This window comes from Micropterus salmoides, unplaced genomic scaffold (assembly GCF_014851395.1).
Source record: "Micropterus salmoides isolate LMB-PRFRI ecotype aquatic unplaced genomic scaffold, ASM1485139v1 Ms_hic_scaffold_8, whole genome shotgun sequence".
Lineage (NCBI taxonomy): Eukaryota > Metazoa > Chordata > Actinopteri > Centrarchiformes > Centrarchidae > Micropterus > Micropterus salmoides.
In genome coordinates, this window is record NW_024044570.1 from 24968420 (window position 1) to 24988254 (window position 19835).

Sequence of the window (19835 nt, forward strand, 5' to 3'; positions counted from 1 at the left end):
GGAGTCAAGAAAACTTAAAGTGCATACTGTCTGAAGGCATTGGTAGACTTAGATTCTTCTTTTTTTTAAATTACAGATGTTCAGAAATAGTGCTCCTGTTTTCCGTTCGAGCTTGTGTGTGTGTGTGTGTGTGTGTGGTTTCATGCGACCACATCCAGTCTAGAAATCCAGCAGGACAACCCTAGTTAGTGAATGTGTGTTTTTACTTCAGCTGTCTTGGTTCACAGTCCAGTCCTGGAAGGAGTAGCCTGGCGGTCTGTCTGACGTCATCGCTGTCCACCAAAAGACTCTTGCGATGCTCAGCATGAACTATAGCCACTCTCATCCACTCCATCAATGGTGGCAGCAACAGGAATGGCCTACACAAAAAGAAAAGATAAATAATTCACTTCTGTCCCATCTGTGTGCTAAAAAAACATGTATAACCCAAACAATGTAACAACATATGTATTCAACTGTAGTGAAAGTTTAATCCACAGCAACTTCTCTAGTAAACCAGTTCTTATCAGGCTCTGTGTAAGACACACTGCTGAGTGCTGAATGGAAGATTTCTTTACTCATGATTCCGTCATGTTGAGAGGGAAGTCATAAACTTCAACCAGATGACTTATGTATGTCTAGCAGGCGAACTTCCCCTCACCCAGACCAATACACAGTGAGTCACACACAAACATCGTACAGAGCACCTCACCTCTACTAATCACACATATTTGCCAGCTTTTTCACACCACATACAGTTCACCTTTAACGTCTTCATATATGCAAGCACACTCAGATAACAGATGTATACTGTATATACTGAACTATGTTTATATGTTGGTTGCCAGGTTGTGCAGTTAAACATTAGCTGTCTTTGTCTATAAGATGTGATGGGAAATGAGAACAGAGCTGTGACTTCATTTGTGCTGTGATTTGATAAACACAATATTGCCGTGGCTTCTGAATAATCAGCCTATTTTTAAACCAGCTGTAGCAGAATAAACTACCTAAGGGAGCCAAATAAAGATGTAGCGCGCTGACATTGTTATAGATGGTTTCTGTGATACAACCAAAAAAAAATAACATGAGGAAAAGAGAAGTGAAACTACAAAGATGAGGAAAGGTTTTAAAATAGAAATGATAGACAAGATTGCCCTTAGCCTGAGAGAAGAGAACATTAATCGTGGAGAGACAGAGGAGTAAACATCAGTGGAGGCAGAACATTAGGTCTGCCGTGGCATTTGGGAACGTGGCATTCTGAAAGTCATCTGGATTATGTGATTGCTTTCTTATTCTATCTTTCTTCATTGTCCTCCTCTCGCAACTATTCTTCTAAAACCCTTTAGAAACCACTGGTTATATGGCTATCTGCAACGCCACGTCTAGCCAGTTATCTGGTATTAATCCCCTCGTCTGTGCCCTTATCTCACCATATGCGCATCGAATGTGCCTGTGAACAGTGACACATTATTGTGAGTGTTATTGTTGTGTGCTTTTGATCCTATGGCGCCTCAGTTAGAATGTGTTAATGATTATTTGAACGGTGCCTCTGTGTTATCACGAGTTACTAAGCAGCCTTTCTCATACTGTGATGTTATTCTTAGCAGTGGCTTCACTTTTGTTTTGAGGAGATGCAGACACTCCAGTGCATATCATGAATACAGATCACATAACCATGAGAAGTATACAAGCATATAGCTCAGTGACTATAGGGATTGTAGTTACAGTTAATGAGCACTGGGGACCCTGCTCCAGTTCTATTTATTCTCCTCATTGTGTTTACTTTAAGCAGCTACTTGTGCTTTCCTATAGAACAGCTCTTTCGGTGCAACAGCACTCTCTCATTCATCAGTGCTTTGTTAATAATGTATATTATAAAGTCGATCTTCGTCAATTTATCCAAAGGTTTCTGAGAGTGGACGTTAGAGTTTTTAATACCTTACAACATACATACACCTTGTAACATGTACCTGAATTTAACATCAATTTAACAACAAAATAATATCTATCCACATGTTTCTGACTGAAAATAAATAATGAAAACCTTTCATAACTGGGAAGTATTAAAAAAACGACCATGAAAACAGCTGCTTAATCCAACTGTGGTTAATAAAGCCGATATGATGACGGATAAAAACCTGGGTCATGGATGGCTCATGGGATGGAGGAGGAGTAGGAGGGGGGTGTTAAATGCGTCTGATAGGTGCATATCAGGAGGGTTTGAATGTTTAGGAAACAGCTGGGGTATGTCATAACGAAGAAGGGGGTTGGGTGGCAGTTTGGAGATAGTGCAGAGTAATAAGAAAGGGGCAGGAGACTTTGGAATCACTGGTATACTCCTCCTCCTTAATGGCCTTCACTCAATACAAATGGGGATGATTGTGAGTCTGTGCTTTCATGTGTACAAATTGTGCATGTGTCTGCGTCTGCCTTCATGAATGCCACAAGGCATCCGCCCTACTACTTTGCTGCATGCTTGCATGCAACACTGGCACTAATCCAAAACTAAAGCAGCTCCAAACAACATCAAGCACTTCACACTTACTGATCCATCAGAGAGACTTTCTCTGTTCTTCAATTTATCAATCAGCATTTCACAGTCAGTGTTTTAGTGAGTAAAACAATCATAAAAACTCTAGTGTCTGCATAATAACCAAGGTAGTGTTTTCCTGTCGTGGCCAGAAATAGTAGTTTTCCAATAAGACACTTTCAGCTGCAGTTTTATACCAGTTAACCTTTAATGTTATATTAGTGTGTGTGTGTGTGTGTGTGTGTGTGTGTGTGTGTGTGTGTGTGTGTGTGTGTGTGTGTGTGTGTGTGTGTGTGTGTGTAGAAGATTTACACAAAAATGTGGATCAACACATATCAACTGGCCATATGTGTTCACACCTTTGCCAGTGGCGCACAGCTGCAGACAGATGGAGCATGTCTGTACCATCACCCACATAGCTCGGGCCCAGCTCCCCCCTTCTTTCCCCAAACCCGTCTCCTGCTAGCTGAACTGCTCCCCCCATACACTTCCCATCTGACTCCTGTCCCTGGGTTATGTCCCTCATCCTGAAACACAAACTTCAGCTTTGTCAGAGAGTCAGTGCAACAACATCAAAGCTGAGCCGCATATTAACAATGAAACTAGATAGCGCTTTTGGCTAGCCTACTGACCCAACATGCTAAGGCTACACACTGAGAACAGCGGGATGTAGACACACACATACACAAGCTTTCCCACACATGTTCACACTCATGCACATAAATGTTAGCTCTGATTCATGGCACCTTTCTCACCACCACCTGGCTGGTCATAAAATGACAGTCAGCCCAAATCGTGGTCAGGTGTGTTTGAACTCTAACCTGTCCAACATGAAAAGCAAAGGCTTTTCTCCCCAGGACACAGGAGGCAACATCGCTTATGCTACACTGGTTCCATATGTCCTGTGTGTCTTATATCCTGAAGCCATTGTGACTGAGTTCATGTTGTAAGAAACTTCAATCAGGCCTTAAAGCAGACCCCATCATGAGCTGCAAAGGGTCAAGGTTAACCACTGATCTAGAGTCAGATTACTCTCATAAAGGCTCCATATGGGGGGATGTAACCGTATCTGATGTATCTGTGGTTAGAAGTAAGCTACACTGGCTACTTCTTATCACAATAACACATCTAACCATTAGTGGTCCCTTCTATCCGCTGAAGGAAGCAGAAGGGGTGGGGTGGTCTGTTCAGCAGAGTGCTTGGAGGTGCTTGTTTTTGGTGGAAAGACTATTGAATACCATTAAATATATTGGTTAATAACTTTCAGCACTACTAAAAGTTGTATTTTTGTATGTGGTGGCTTAAAGAGTGGAATGTGAATGTAAAAATAAGTAGACACACAGACACTGGTGTTTGCCCTACCATACTACATAATCAGGAACAACTACAACTAAGCACTAGGTTTAAAGGATCACAACAAAAGGGCGTCTCTCGTAGTCTCAATGATTGTGCAATAAGGCTCTCACCAGGCTCCCTATAATGTTTGATGATGTGGCCCACACAGATTTGGTGGTTTTGGGTTTTCACCAAAGACTTTTATAAAGCTTTCAATAGAGGGTGAGCCAGAGAGATTGAGAGGCCCATTAAAGGAGAAAATTCTGTATCATTACCAGGCACTCAATACTGTAATCACTACCAGGTTTGCACTGCCCTGTTCTGTCACCTGAGTCTGTTATGCAAACTAACATGTACAGACACTACACACATGTAGGGGCATGTGGGCAAACCAGTAGATGTCTAAAAAGAAAAACAGAATGTCACAGATGTTTCAAAGTATCCACTATAACGGGATGCTAAATCATTTCATCCTGAATACATAAACCAGCTGATATAAGACCAACATTAAAAACATCTGAGGATTTGGGAGAAACAGGCAGGATAAGGAAAAGAGGGGTGTATATTTGCCGTCCTGTTCTCTTTGATGCTAATGAGGAACCCACCTTGGCTCACTCACACTGTGTCTGTTCATTATTAAATGTATAGGAGCCAGCTGGCTCTGTGTGCATACGTGTTTGAATAAGAGAAGATACAGATTTGGCTGATTTCATCACAAAAACCTTCACATAACTATGATTGTCTCACAGATGTCATGCTGTCATCATAACCTAAAAATCACAAACTTATAGAGGTTAAAACTAAATTAAAATTATTGAGGAAACCACTTACCACAGCAAACTGAACACACACTTTAGTGGAAGCTGCATATCATTTGTATGATTGAGTGCTACCTTTAGACAGGCCTCCGACAGGCCACATCAGTTCAGAAAGTGTAGTTAACCTTTATGCATACCAAAGCACTTTCCACTGAAAATTTTAACATATAGTTACTCTAGGACTGAGTGTGTTTTTTTCTGAGACCAGAACACAGATGTGTGAGCAGGCTGCAAGTACTACACACACACACACACACACACAAACTTGTAATTTAGTCTGACTTTACCTGGCAGCACATAATCTCTGACATTTTGAACACCATTACTGAACTGTAAACACCTGTGTGCACATATTGTTATGCAAACCAATGTTTTAACAAGATTAATCTGTTCATTTTAAAAGGAAATGACTCACTTCAGTGTTACTCCCTGATTTCTGTGGAAACCCACCAACATCGAAAGTAATTTCCCAAGACAAGAAAGAAAAAATAATTCTCAGCATGATAAGGTGTAATGCGAAAACCAAAACATTGGAATAAAATATAAATGTGATGTACTACTTTGCATTATGACTGTCCAAATATTTCCAACCACTTGTCTCAGGACTGAAAAAGAACATGGATTACCATAAATGTTCTACAAAGGCATCACAAGGAAGATCTGAAGAGACCTACCAGAATTACAGACCATTAGCAGCTCTTAAAAGCCTTTAAACCACCAATCTTCAGCCTACTTTACACTCTAAAGGTGCAATTCACCCTTCTATCAGACTAACATTAACACCTGGAGTTTCTTGCTAACTTGTAATTTACCTACAGAAAATTAACCCTTGACCAGAATAATGGGATTAGGAATGGCTCAGAAAAGTGGTCTGCGAAAAAGCTGTTGATTACATGATGAGAACGAATTTGTTAATTTCTGAGGGTGAATGTTTGTGTACTTGAGTTTGTGTATTTGCAATGGCTAGAGTTGAGTTGGCATTAGTCACATTTCTGTCAACCTTGTAAAGCAAATCAAATCTTTTCTAATTACAGATGTAATCAGGAAAATAAAACAAAGCTAAAAAGTATGAAAGGAGACCGGAGAATACTGTGAAACTTCTTTTCTGATGATGGACCCAAACCCCAAATGGAAAAAAACATTGCTGTCTAAGATTAGATCTGTTATTTTACTGCCTGCAATGCACTTTGGAGAGCATTAGAAATGCTCTTGTCCGGTCATGCATGACTCCCACCTCTCCTTGCTAAGTGCCATGCGTGGAGGATCTAAGTTGGGATTCTCCATGGACTCCATTTGTGGGCAGCGCAGGAAGTAGTAAAGGGTGTGGAGGGCATCTGGCGACCAGGACACGGGCTGCTGGGGACGGGCATGGCGGGCTGGGCTCAGTCCTGGGCGCACTGAGCTTAGGCGCTGCATGTGGTGCATTGCACGGGACACTAAGTCACCTGGAACAAAGGAAATGTGAGAAAGATCAGAGTTTGATGTTTTAATATTGAATTGATATTGTTCTAATAAAATATATGAAGCTTGTTCATTTAATTTGCTCAGTTCTTTAGTACAGTATCAAAGATCTCTGGAGCGGTGTGTGGGCCCTAAGAAAATGTCAAGCAGCACATTAAAAAACTACAACTATAACAAGACTTCTCACTGCTCAGTTTAAACCCTGCAGGTTCCTAATACATTTGGATTTCTCCTTTTCCAAAACCACTTACATTCAACCTTTTACTCATTATTCTCCTGCCATGTCTCCAGTGGCATTTGCCATTAGCAGTGTCATTATCAGTAAGCGGTGGCAGACGGCCATTCTAAATAGCCATTCATCTTTAATCACTGAAGGAGTTAATGGGCAAACAGACAGCTGATCACAGGCTCTAATGAACCGTTGAGCTGTTTCTGTATTGACGTATTTTCATCACTGCACACAGCCTGTAAAGGTGGAAATGTGGGTGTCATTCACATGATAAAGGCAAGGTTATGATCTCTGTATAATTCTAGTACAACATGTCTAAATGTGTCTCAACTATCACTTGTGTGAAAAGCACAGCCGTGCTGAGATAAAGACATATGAAATATGCAGCTTATCAGAGGATTTATCCACCCACACTGTGAGCTAAGTGGACAATTATGTGCAGTTAGAGAAAAGGCCAATTCAGATTACTGTATGGACAGTATAAAATATGAAACTTTATTAACCTAAACAGACATGGAATGAAAGAGGGCCTAGGGCTACAAGGAGGTTGTAGATAACATCCTAGACCATGGGTGTCATAGCAGGAGTATGGTGGAGAGACAAAATATCATTTGCTGTAGGGAGTGGAGGAGGGGCAAAGAGAGGCAGAGAGAGGAAGTGAGGCCAGGTTGAACTTGGGATCGTGTAACGCTCATTTAGCATAATTACCCCTGGGTTAATTTCTAACCAGATTACTGTCAGTGGGAGGGCTGCAGGGGGGCCAAGGCTGGGGGCTTCAGCAGTGTGCATGTGCGTGTGTGTGTGTGTGTGTGTGCGTGTGTGTATGTCTATATTAAGGGGTTGGGATATTTCCAGGGGGGTAGATTGAAGGGGCCCTCCCAAAACAGACCCCACTTCAAGCTGAAGGGCCTCCTTTGTGTTATCCACCACCACCAGTCCCTCCAGGAGGTCTCCTAGGAATTCTTGCCCAAGATGGAGAACCTCTCCCTGGCTTTCCAGCCCATATTGTGCCCCGAGGCTAAACTAAGCTCCAGGAGGTCAGAAGGATATGAAATACTTCATTCTTAGATTGCAGCTTATATTGGAGCCCTTGTGGAAGCCTGGAAGTCAAAAAACTGTGACATGACTACTTTTTGAATACATGCTGATGAGATTATGTGCCCTCAGGTCAAAGTGGCAAGATAATGAAATGTATGGAAGAATAATTAGAAGATGTTGACTATACTGTCAGTCAATACAATACAAACATGTTCACACTAATTTCTATCTGGACTCTGTGTGACCCCAGATTGCTAATTGGCTTTACAGGCTTTAGCACAAAGCTCATTTAATTTGGGTTAGTATAATCCTGGTCGATAATATTTCCCTCAGCTAACTGGATGGTCACATTCATAGTTTCCCATAGCTGGTGACCACCACAGAGCTGAAAAGGAAACATTCAGATGTGTGTGAAGACAACTTTCAGTGCCAGTCTATTGCTTACACTATATTTCCAACAATTTTGGAAATTTTTCTGTAATGTCCAGTATCCTGCCATCCATTATCCATCATGTTTATGTATGGTGTGTGTTCGTGTGTCTGGCCAAGTCCAGTCTAGAGATCCAGCAGGACTCAGCAGTTCAGTACAGATGCGACTGTGTCTGCCTGGTCTCTTGGGCTCAGATCAGAGTGCCAAGCCCCCTGTGTTTTTGTTGTGTGTATGCATATCGGTGACACATGCCTGTGTATGTGTGTGTGTTTGTAGGCGTGAATGAGACCAAAGGATGCCAGCCCTGCCCAGAACAGCCCAGCTTCACATCACCAGAGGGATGTAGCACAAAGAGACCACTGAGTGAGTGAGAGAAAGAGTGTGTCTGTGTTTGAGAGTGTGTGTACACATTCTTAATGCCTCACTAACGGCGGTGGTATATGAACGTGGCCTTGTGCTGGAGGAACAAATGGCAGAGTGTTAGCTCATTTGGAGAAGGAAACCTATCCCGACTCTCACTAACATTAATCTCCATGCCCTCTCTCTCTGCCCTCTCTACCTTTCCATCATTTCCCCTGAGCGCCCACCCTCCACACTTCTCAACCCTCCCAGGGAGGTCCTCACTTCACCACAGATCTACGCTTTCCCTGACTAAATCCTAAATCCAAGTCTCAGAACTGCAATGAGACATTTTTAATATAACACTCATCACTATCTGACCTGATTTATATATAGGACTGAAATTGAACTTTGGAACAGAGATGTGATAGAAGCTTTTGTAAAATATAGCCAATGCCAACCTTCTTTTTCCTCTAATAAAAATACAAGGAGTGGACATGTAGCTAAATAACTAAAGTCTGAGAGTTTTTTCCCATGTTGACTTGCTTGACTGGGAAGAAAAAAGATTCAGAGCTCCAGATAGTTTGTGTTGACCTGATGCACAACGCTTAGCACAACACACCAGGCACAGACAATATACAATCAGAGGCATTATCACTTTACCCTCCGGAGCTCTGTGTGTAGATAAACTATTCCATTGCTTATTTTAAGAAGTGCACATTAGACGACATTCACAATAAGGCACAATACAGGCTTATCTAAAGACGGAAAGTGATAAAAAAAAGTAATTCTATTATCTCTGCTTGGCACTTGGCTGTATGAAATAACAGCCTTGTTGGCAGAAGAAAGGCTTCCTGTCTTCCAGAGCCAGTGAACAGTGCAGGAATAACAAGGTGTGCCTACAAAGTGTTCAGAGTATGTCAGCTATTTAAAAACAATATGACAATTAGTTTATGATTTTTGGGAAAGTTTACTTGTCTGTGACAACAAGAATGAGCTATTTTGGAACAACAGTTAAGCTATAACACAAAGGAATTTAACAGATTAAACACGTAATGTGAGAAAAATCTGCACATATAACATAGATCCAGGACCACACATACTATTCTGAACTTCATGCACTCACTGAGTTCAGAGATGCTGCCCACACAGGTAGCCAGCAGGGACTGTTCCAGCGTCCTCAGCTCCAGCTGGGCATAGGCATCCTCCCTGCTGTCCACAGACGTCTGCTGGTTCTCTGTGTAGGGACTGAAATGGGCCGGGAGAGACAAAACACCTACGGAGACAAAAAACAGAGAGAGAATGGCATTTATGATTAACGTGAGAAGTTAGTGAGAAGTTCAAACAAGCCCCTGTAACTCCTGCAACCATCCATCCACATCCACTGCTTCTACAGAAGTCCCAAAACAATTCCTGGTGGTATTTACATAGTGTATTTATAATCTTGTTAACATGTAACCCACACCGCTGAGGGCAAACAAACACACAAGGGAACATGAGTCTTGCTCTCAACACATTCAGGAAAATAAACAGAGCAAACAGTGACATCAGGCTAATACAAACAAAACAAATGCACACTGGAGAAGCAGGCCAGGCATCACAGAAAGGAATAGAGACAGACTAAGATCAAGTTAAGAATTCAGATCTGTATTTACCTTTAAATCAAGGACATTATGCAACATATACACCACATACTGTACTTGCTTGACAAATACTCGTATACTCGTCATAGCTGAAGATATTTTGTAGAAGTCTGAAGAAACTAGTAAAATAGGGATGGTTACAGTAGATACATGAAAGTTAAAGAAACAGAAAGATAAAGGTTGCTTATGGATTTCATATGTAGGATGTCATCAATCAACAGAGAGCTGTCGGGGTGAGACCACCATCAGCCCAGGACTCTGACAGCCCCTGACCTTTTGTTTGTTTGTTTGTTTGTTTGTTTACACACACCCACAGATGACAAAACAACAAACAAATAAATCTGCCTATGAAAGAAGGAGAATTTGCAATGTGTTACATCTTCTTGGTTTGAACAGAAAATACTTTAAAATACTAATGAAGTAAAATGATTGTTTACAAAGTGCTAAAATGATACGATTTCATGGTTGATTTGCGGGATGTAATCACTCATTGAAAATGTTTTGCAAGGTACTCCATCTACTATCAGGGCATTTGGAGTAACTAGGGTCAATCTGGGACACGTGTGGTATTTCCTCTTCGAATGGGCCCTCTGGAGACACAGTCAGCCCAACCCAGCCATCTCTGACAAACTGAATGTGTAATGTTGTGGAGAACATATGTAGTTAGTATGCAGTTATTTTTAAATCTAAGTGGGGAAAAAAAATAAAAAATGCACAATCTGTCAAAAGAGTATCACTTATCTCCTTTATAACATCAGATAACGTCACGACATGTCTTGATATGTAACGGTTAGACACCAGGTTTTATTCTACATGACAGTCAGTTGTCAGACTAATTGCTTGTGAGGAGATAACATCATTCTTACATAACTCAAAGATGTCATCCTGTTCTTTAACTGCTGTAATCCCCTTGTGATTGTCGTTTTCCATCTAAAATGGATAAAAGTTCGAACAAGTGAAGGTGAAAACACAGACTGCTGTTTTCTGCTGGCTATAAGCTTTCACACCTTCATTGGCTTTGTCTGGAGCAATGTGTGGTTGCGTAAGAACCACAGTGTGCCGTTAGCTACTGTGCAGCTAGTTGATTTGGGTGAACACATTTACAGTTACTGCCCAAAGGTTAACCTTTATTTTGGCTTTGGAATCGGAGATGAGCTCTCTGCCAGAGGAAATGAGTTTGGAGGGGGGGGGGGGGGGCTGATTTATTTACAAAGCCTGAGGAAAAAAGCCTCTTCATCCCAAACTCTCCCTGCCCTCCCAAAAGGGAAGATATGGGCTACGGCGCCTAAAACGACATTCCCATGTGCTTCTGGCAAGCGTCGTCCTCTCATTGGGATGCTGAAAAAAAATGCTGATGTGTAAAAAAAAATTCCCATCATGTTACTCGGAAGTCTTTTCTTCTCCTCAGCACCACATGATGAGAGGAGATTTAACTTTGAAAAAAAAACTGAGGCAACAGAATCTAGGAAGGGCAAAGGACAGAATATTTTAAAACAAGTGGCTAACCAGGACTCCTTTTTCACAGAATATGCTTATATTGCCTACAACACTGGAACAGCTTTCCAGAAGATATAAGACTTGCCCACACTTTGACTAGCTTTAATTTCACATAAAAAATATTTACGATAATTATCCACCTGGAAGTCACATGACCTTCTTTGCATTTCTTTATGTTTTTCATTTATTTTAGAAAATAGTTTCTACCCTTTTAATCTATATTTTGTTTTGTGCTTTATCTGAATGTTTTATTGTTATTGTGTAAAGTGCTGCATATTGCCTCTGTATATGAAATGTGCTATATGAATGAACTTGCCTTTAGATTTCAGTCCACCGCCTCACATGGAAGACAAAGTTTATATTTGCTGTCTAGTTTTTGATCTTGTCACTCCCTGTAAGTAAACACAAAGCTCAGCAGAGGGAATATTGATAGTGACAATTAAAACTTCACTACCAAAAGTAAACTTAAGAATCAGCTTATTAGATGCTAAATAAGCAGCAGCTGTGACATCAGCACTGTTTGCAAAAAAAAAATAGACTGCCTTATTATAAAATGTGTCCTGGATATACCGTATGTTGCAGTGAGTGGTTTGTTTTATCAGTAAGTGTAACAGCACAACTTGAGTTGTCTGTCTGAACTGGCTAGCAGGATTTGGATTTTATACCGCAAGGTTTATGTCCCAGAGAAAGGGCTCTATTTAATAGATCACATTGCTGCACAAACATGCTGCCTGTATGAACACAACAGTAGTCATCACATCCTAATTTGCAACATACTCAACTTTGTTTGGACACAAGCCCACATAGTATTTCACAATAAAGAAAAGGTAAAAACAGTGAGAGGGAAATATCATAGCAGAGAGCTGGATTTCTCAATTGAGAGGTACAGGGCACATGTTATGTTGACTTCCTAAAAGCAAAGCCAAGCAGAGAAGGAGGAAGTCACATCAGTCTAGAGAAGTGCTTCATAAATGAAAACATATTGATAGAATAGATAAAGATATATTCACTCTGGCACAGTCATGCTGCCAAAGGGAATCAGTGTCATACAAAAAGTGTAACTCCATCTCCCTCTCTCGTACTTTCTCTGCACCATCTGACTTGTGTAATATGTGCTGACTCCCCGTTTCAACACAATGGAAACAGCTGCCTCCAGCAGAGCACGAGCACTATGGAGCACCACTGCTACAAAGAATATGCGTGTCAGACAACCAAACCGTACACAAGCATCGACACATCGCTGTGCACACACATACCCATAAACTCATGTCTGTGCATATAAAGTATGTTTGTAATTCTTTGATGTGTCACATCAGGTATTTTAGGATTTATGATGAGGGCTTTACTTTTGCAGTTTGCTAATCACTCCTTAAAATGACACTAATCACACAAACATGGGTAAAGCATTGTGTGAATCACCAAAGGCCTTGGACTCTCTTTTCTTGGAAAAAGAGAGCAAAGTTTTTCATAGCAATGGCTGGATTTAAGAGAGAGAGAGCAAGAGAGAGCGAGAGAGAGCGAGAGAGAGAGTGAGTGAGAAGGCGAGAGAGCGAGACCACCATGTTTTATGGCCACCATAACTACAGTGGCCCCCATGACAGAGTAGTAGATGTTCCTGTATGTGACATGTAATGTGAATACCTCCTCCAGAAATGGCTTCATTCCAACTTATGTCAGAGAGACTCATACCTCCTTGGGTGTAAACGCCATCTGCAGAGATTCGGTCTCATTAGTGTAGGTGAGGGTGTGTGAAAAGATGAATGTGTCTGCAGGTGTGTGCAAGGCAGTGTGTCTATGGGAGAAAGTAACAGTCTCCAAATTAACCTTTATTCTGGCTCCCTGTAGTTAGTGTGATTCAACAAGAACATCGCATTTAAATTATTCTAGTCTTCAAACTCTACCTTTTTGCATAAAATTAATTTAGTGGTTCAAAATAAAAACCTTATAATATCAGGAGGACTGATAAAACCTGTGTAACCACCTGTCAGTTCAGAATGCATTCAGGAAAGAAAACGTCACATTTTTGCTTCTTTACAAAGCCAAACACATGATTTGATGTATCCTGACGTTCTTGTTATCACTTTTACTGAATAAACACACCTATATTTAGCACGCTTAAAATAGACATGTCTTGAACTGAAGCAAAATCTTTGGAAATGTTAATACAGTTTCAATCGATTCTGCCATATTCTTTCAAAGCTGTGGCAAATATTCGCACACCACCACACTCTCAGCAGCTCCCACAGTCCCACCACGTCAGTTGCCTCACCGCTGAACCCCAGCCTGCGTCATCCAGGCCTGATGTAGGTCCGCAAGCCAACCAGGGCCTGTCCCCACCACTACCACTAATATCACAAGCACCAGCAGCTCCCGCACTATATTCATAACTTTTCTCTGGCACTGGGAGAGGCTGCGGAAAATACAAAGAGGAGGGGGTGGAAGTAAAAGCTAAGAGGAGGAGAGGGATTTTAGGGTTGTAGAGCTTTGGTTTAAGATGACTGAGAATGCAAAAAGGGTGAGGCAGGGGAAAACAAGCGGCACAAGGGATTCATTCTTTTGTGGCCATTATGCTTCCATTTCTGAGGCTGACCCTGCAAATGTCATGTGGGAATCCCAGCTACAAATCACAGCTGAAACTTACCACAGAGCCTGTGGCAGTCCCCGGCCCATCCAAACTATCTCTCAAAACCATTAAAGCTCCTCCTTGCTTAGCCAAGCTATCACTCACAATGATGTTAGACATACTGCCTTAACATGGTCAGAAAAATCCCACAACTACTTTTTGTTACACTGAAAGTTTTTGAAACTTTGCCCAGCTGAGCTGTCAATCTCAATTAAGTGCTTTTATGTGCAATTTCATATCAATTATATTGCTGTCAAATAAAATTTCAATATTTAAATTTCAATCTTTCAGGAAATTATAACAACTGTGACCTGCTAGTAAAATGGCCAAAATGAGTTTGATGGAACTGAACACATCACCACCTTTCCCACAAGCCTCGGCTATCTTTCTTTCCTGCGCTTGTGATATCTCATGTTATCTCCCAATGTCACAAATTGTTCTACTTTTGTTTTTTTGCACGCACTTTTGTAGCAGCATTAGGGTGGAAAACAATTTGGAGGACATTCCTGCTTCTCATGTCTACTTCTTCAGCAAATATTTGGAAGATATTTGGGTTTCACCTTCAATAACAGGCCAGGAAAAAAAGCCAGCTCTAAATTCTCAGACCATGGCTAAACGGCACACTTTAGATTGAATTTCTGATTTTGAATCCGTTTAGAACACACTGTTCACTATTCCAAGCTTTACTGAGTAAATATTACAAACATTTTAAATCATTAACATTTTACTGCTTGTTTCTCTTCAAAAACATTTCACTCAAAGGACTCTTTAGTCACTTCATGTTTCACATTATCATAGGAAATGACATGTCATGCTTGACATATGATACATAAAAATTTTTGCAACAGGATTGTGTATATAACTACTATCATGTGACAATAACATTTTCTGTTCAAACTCCTTTCTGTGTTGCCGTATTCTTTCACAGTTTTTTATTTCACTTCTTTCGTTTCCACCAGCTCAGCCCTCTTCGACCATAATTGGTCTGCATATGTGCTGATTGTTTTGTCTGCCGTAGAGAAAGTGTGAAAGACAGAGGACATGATCAGCTTTGCTCTTGCTGTTAAGTGGGTAGGAAAAAGTCAAGACTCAGGAGAGTGCGTGTTCATGTGCGCGCACACACACACACAGAACACCTGCCTTGCCTCCTTCAACAGCCTCTTCATTCATTACAGGGTGGATGGATCAGAGGGAAAAGGGGCTTCAAAGACACTTCCCCTGCCCAGAAAGAAGCTCTGATTCTGGGCCAGGAGGCTTTACGTTAGCCCCTGTGTGGAGGCTGGAGGGTGGACAGTCACACAATAGTACAGTGTTTGACAGGACTGTTATTGGGTGTGTATCACACCCACAGCACCGTGATCTCCTCTGTCTTTCACACAACAAAGACACACACATGCTTGTGCTTAATTCCATGTCACAGGAATCCATAGGCCAGATGTGATTCTTCACTCACAGGCCTGGGCTCTGGTTTTCCACACTTAAAAGCTCCAAAACACCTGTTTTTCACACACCAAACCTCACCACACACACACACACACACACACACACACACACACCTCATTCTTCTTGCTGTTTTTACAGATTGTGTGCCACACACAGGTCTTTTGTTGGAAGCACTGAGCACAATTTCTGAGAGAATAACAGTGAGATTGATGAATGAACTTTATTGTATGTTTATGTCGCTCTGTAGAACCAGAGGGATAAGCTTTGTCCAGCTATGCTGACTGCAGAGTTTCAGCATACAGGGTTAAAAATATCCATGTGTTTGCTTGCTCTGGCAGACCCTCATCATGTTCCTTATCTAAACAGAATTCAAGTGGGACAGAGGGGCATTTAGAAACTTAAAGTGGTCTATTAGTATTTGGGCTAAAAATAATCATTCATTTGACCAGCATATAAGCATGTCTTTCAAAAATACAAACTACCTATGTGGATTTGGGAGCAGACAGAGAAGCATTCATAAGCTGAAGCTGCTTACAGTACATTGACCCTTATATTCGAATATTCGTGTGAACGTTTCGAGATGTTTCTGATTTAAAAAGGCATTTAATGACTGATCTCAGTCACGTGCAACCACATACAAACACCAGTGTCATAATCTTAAAAATAACAGACCATGATAGACAAGTGACGTGGGGTCTGGTCGATGTGCCCCGACACCTCTGGTAAACCCCGGCTGCAAGAGGTCACGGGTCAGAGGTGGCGCTCAGCTGGGGCTAAAAGAGGAAGTAACCTTATCAGCTGTGTAAAAGGGGGCTTCCCTAAGTCAGTGAGTGAGAACACCTACACACATCATTAATCACCGCATGCACAAGCTAAGATTGAAAGAGAGAAAAGTTCCTATATTTGGTGAATGTGAAGGAATCACACGTAGTGTTAAAAAGGATTTCATGCGCCTGATCTGCCTACTGTTCTCGGACTGGTGCTGTTATCCAGCTGTAAGTTTGTAAAGATGTTTTCCACATAGAATGTTAAAACTGAAGTTTATAACAAAGATTTAAAGTATGAAATTTTGTTCCGACCCACAGGCTTAAAATAAGACTGTTGGATCTGTCCAATTTTAGAAGTCTGCTCGAAATCCCAGTGTGCAAAGCCACAAAGATTAGACCTGCACATGGGATATACTGAATCTCTGAAAGCAGTGGGTTGCCTGAAATGAAAGTTTTGAAAAATTGCAAATAGGTCACATTAAAGTCAAAGTGAAATCGCATTCAGGGATTTTTTGTAGTCACAAAAATTTTAATTGTATTGTTAATAGTTTTTATTAGTCAGCGTTACACTATAGGGAACAAAGACAAAGTAAACAAACTGATTTGAAGGAAAACACAAGTGATTTAACAGAGCAGATATGTACTGCAGCAGACAGAAAATGCAGTTTAATTTCAGATGGACTTCAAGTGGCTCTAACAGTGTATTAATGTAACTGTTGCGCTGCAAATGTGGTCGCAGTAACATACCTACCACCACCCTGAACAAACACACACAGATGAGTTATGAGTGGTAGGATTCAAGATGGCTTTGGTTTCCCACAGCCCTGAAAAGTAAGGCCATAAGCTCCTCTACACAACTAACCCTAATCCTAAACATGACTTCAGCTTTCTCCCCCTTATCCTCTCCCCTCCTTTACTCTCCCTCTTTCTCTCTCTAATCATGTTTTATATTTTATATTCCAGGCCAACTGTGGTGCCTGTGGCTATCTCTCATTCAACATTCCCCGTTTCCATATGTGACGCCACTTCACAAAGTGGTGCAGCAAAAGGACAGTACAGCACCGTAATTGGATAACTACTTTTTATAGGTTTCACTGCCTTATTCTACAGTACAAGGGCTATGAATAAACTATACTGTATATGGTTTTGTTCTCTCCACGACACAGGACAATGGATATTATACACACATTCACATCGACCTCAAACCTGTCCCCTTATAATCAAATCCACTTTTGCTATTGAGATGATGTCACTTTCCACAACACTGCCAGGAGGTGAAGTGTTTGACAAATAAAAACACAGGAAAAAAGGGTAAAATATAATGGTGGCAATACAGTTTAGAGAACAGTTCTCATTAGTGTCCATCAGCTGTTGACATGTTGGTTGGGACAGATCACGGGCTGGCTGTTTTATTCTCAGATTTTAAAAAGAAACAGCTAACCTCCCTTTTAAGAACAAGCTGCCCTCTATTCAGTTCTCCAACAAACAACACTATGGGCAGCAGGCTGGGCAAAGAAGCGCAAAGTGTGTATGTGAGTGTGTTTGCACTAATTGCTCCCATTCTGTCTGTGTGATCAGCTCATTTTCTTTCAGCTGGACCCTCTAGAGAGCGAGAACAGAGAGCCAGTCAGTTTGGATGGCAGACAACATGTTCATTGAGAAAAGGCCTGAACCTGAACTCTAAATCGTCGCCACACACAAACACACACAGGCATTAACATTGGTAAGTCACAGTACTCAAGACTGAGTTGGAGGTTCATACTCTTTTCAGGAGAGGAAACTCTAGTAAAGTTAAAGTTTCAGTTGGCTGTGTGGATCTCTCACTTTCATAAAGGGAACCAGATGCCTAAAAATACTTCTGACTTTTTCTGAGTGTGCGCTGTGATGGATGTTTGAAACCACTTACCACCAAATAAACATGAACTCTGGCCATTTGGTGGTAGCCAGATGCTTAGTCTTATCATTATTAAATCGAATTGTTTCAGCCTTGAACTTATAAACAGTGTGATTCTCAAGTCATTTCACATGGGGAAGTTAATTAACAACAAAAAGGTGCTAGAACAAAACATATTTTAACCCTGATCAGTCTGCAAGTAAAGTTTTGACAGTGTGCTTCATATGTGCAAAACAAGTTTTGAAAAGCAAGTGGGACAAAATGCAGAATTGTAACGGTTACAGGTGTTCTGAGCTGGCAGGACCACTTTCTTCTTCTTTTTTTTTGTCGGTTGGGATTGTATCCCTTGCAGGCAAACTCTGTTAGCCTACAATGCATTCAATGGAACATGTATGTGACTCCACCTTCTTAATGACATGACTGCAGATTATTTACAGCTGCAATTTGTTTCATGCTTGCTTAGTTTTGTCATTGGTAATAACACCTTAAAGATCAATATAAAGGCTGAAATAACATCAGCATTAGACACTTCTGTGTCTGTGTCGCACACAGACACACATGGCACTCTTCAATTATCACTTCAACTCCTGCCTGAATAACATACATAAAAAGCACATTTTATGATGCACCGATTACTTATTAGATCACGCTTCTAACTCTATTGCTAGCTCTCTATGTAACACTTTCTCTCCTCCCTAATTCTTCTCTTACACATTAAATTGAGCATTTGCACATTAGCCCAGACATGAATTAACACACTTTTAATTAACACACTGTACTGCACTTCCAAAAGCTCAAGCAGATAAATTAACAGCACCAAATCCTTCTCAACTTCCATGTTCAGATGTAACCTCTTCCTGCTGCAGCATGGTTCTCACAGTCGACCAAGCAGTTTTGATAGAGGGACTTAGGAGTTTGATGTTTCAAAAAACTGGGTCCAAATTCCCCCTTGTAAATCTAAAGCAGCTTTCTGCTGATTAACATTCCGTGTTGGGCTGGGTAGAGAGCAAAATCATGACGCAGAACGGAGTGAGTCAAATGGGGGGAAAAACAAGGGTGGTGGTGGGTGGTGGATGGATGGATGGATTACGATTAAGACTGGAGGTTCAATCACTCCTTTCCTCCTTTCTCGTACTCTCTCTTTCTCGCCCTCTCAAACTAAATCTTTGGACTCAGTGGAAAAAAAAGCTCAGAAAAGGAAAGGCAAACCACTTTCTGGGCAGTCGCCGATTGTTGTTCACGCACATAGACATACAAGTGTGTTGTACAGTATGTATGTGCGGACCTCTATGTGTGCTACAAGGTGTGGCCTATACTTGCATCAGCTACAGAGTGCAGACTGTGGTAGAATAAGTACCACAACATAAAAATACTCCATTATGAGTAAAAGTCCATCATGCAAAAATATACTTAAGTTAATGTACAGGTAATAAAACATTAAATGGAAGTACATGAGTAAAGTACAAGCACCTCCAAAGTGAACTTACTTGAGTAAACACACTAAGTTACTTTCCATTACTGGCTACAGACATCTTAGTTTGAGTGATTAAAACCTGCACAGTCAGCTCAATAAACCAGAGAGGCTACATTTACTTCTATAGACAGAAAACTATTTGTAGAACATTGTTGCATTAACCTTTTAATACTATCACATTCCAATTAAGCCTGCATTAGAAAGAACAACCACCCACATACTCATTGCATGCCATTATAACCTGCCATGGACATGAAATAAATAGAGAAGATGAGCATGCATTATTTCATGGGCATCACAACTCAGCAGCATTTTACAGCAGCGGACAGTGAACA

At 41.0% G+C, this 19835-nt stretch overlaps 1 protein-coding gene across 1 annotated transcript in view; it reads right to left on the reverse strand.

Moving 5' to 3' along the window:
• The window catches only part of abtb2b (ankyrin repeat and BTB (POZ) domain containing 2b), a 43545-nt gene that overhangs the window by 6998 nt on the left and 16712 nt on the right, over positions 1-19835 (reverse strand). The window contains exons 2-4 of the mRNA XM_038705510.1: positions 9286-9435; positions 5897-6107; positions 207-359 (exon numbers count right to left, since the gene is read on the reverse strand). Coding sequence (XP_038561438.1) covers positions 207-359; positions 5897-6107; positions 9286-9435 — 514 coding nt within the window. The remainder of the gene's footprint in view (positions 1-206; positions 360-5896; positions 6108-9285; positions 9436-19835) is intronic.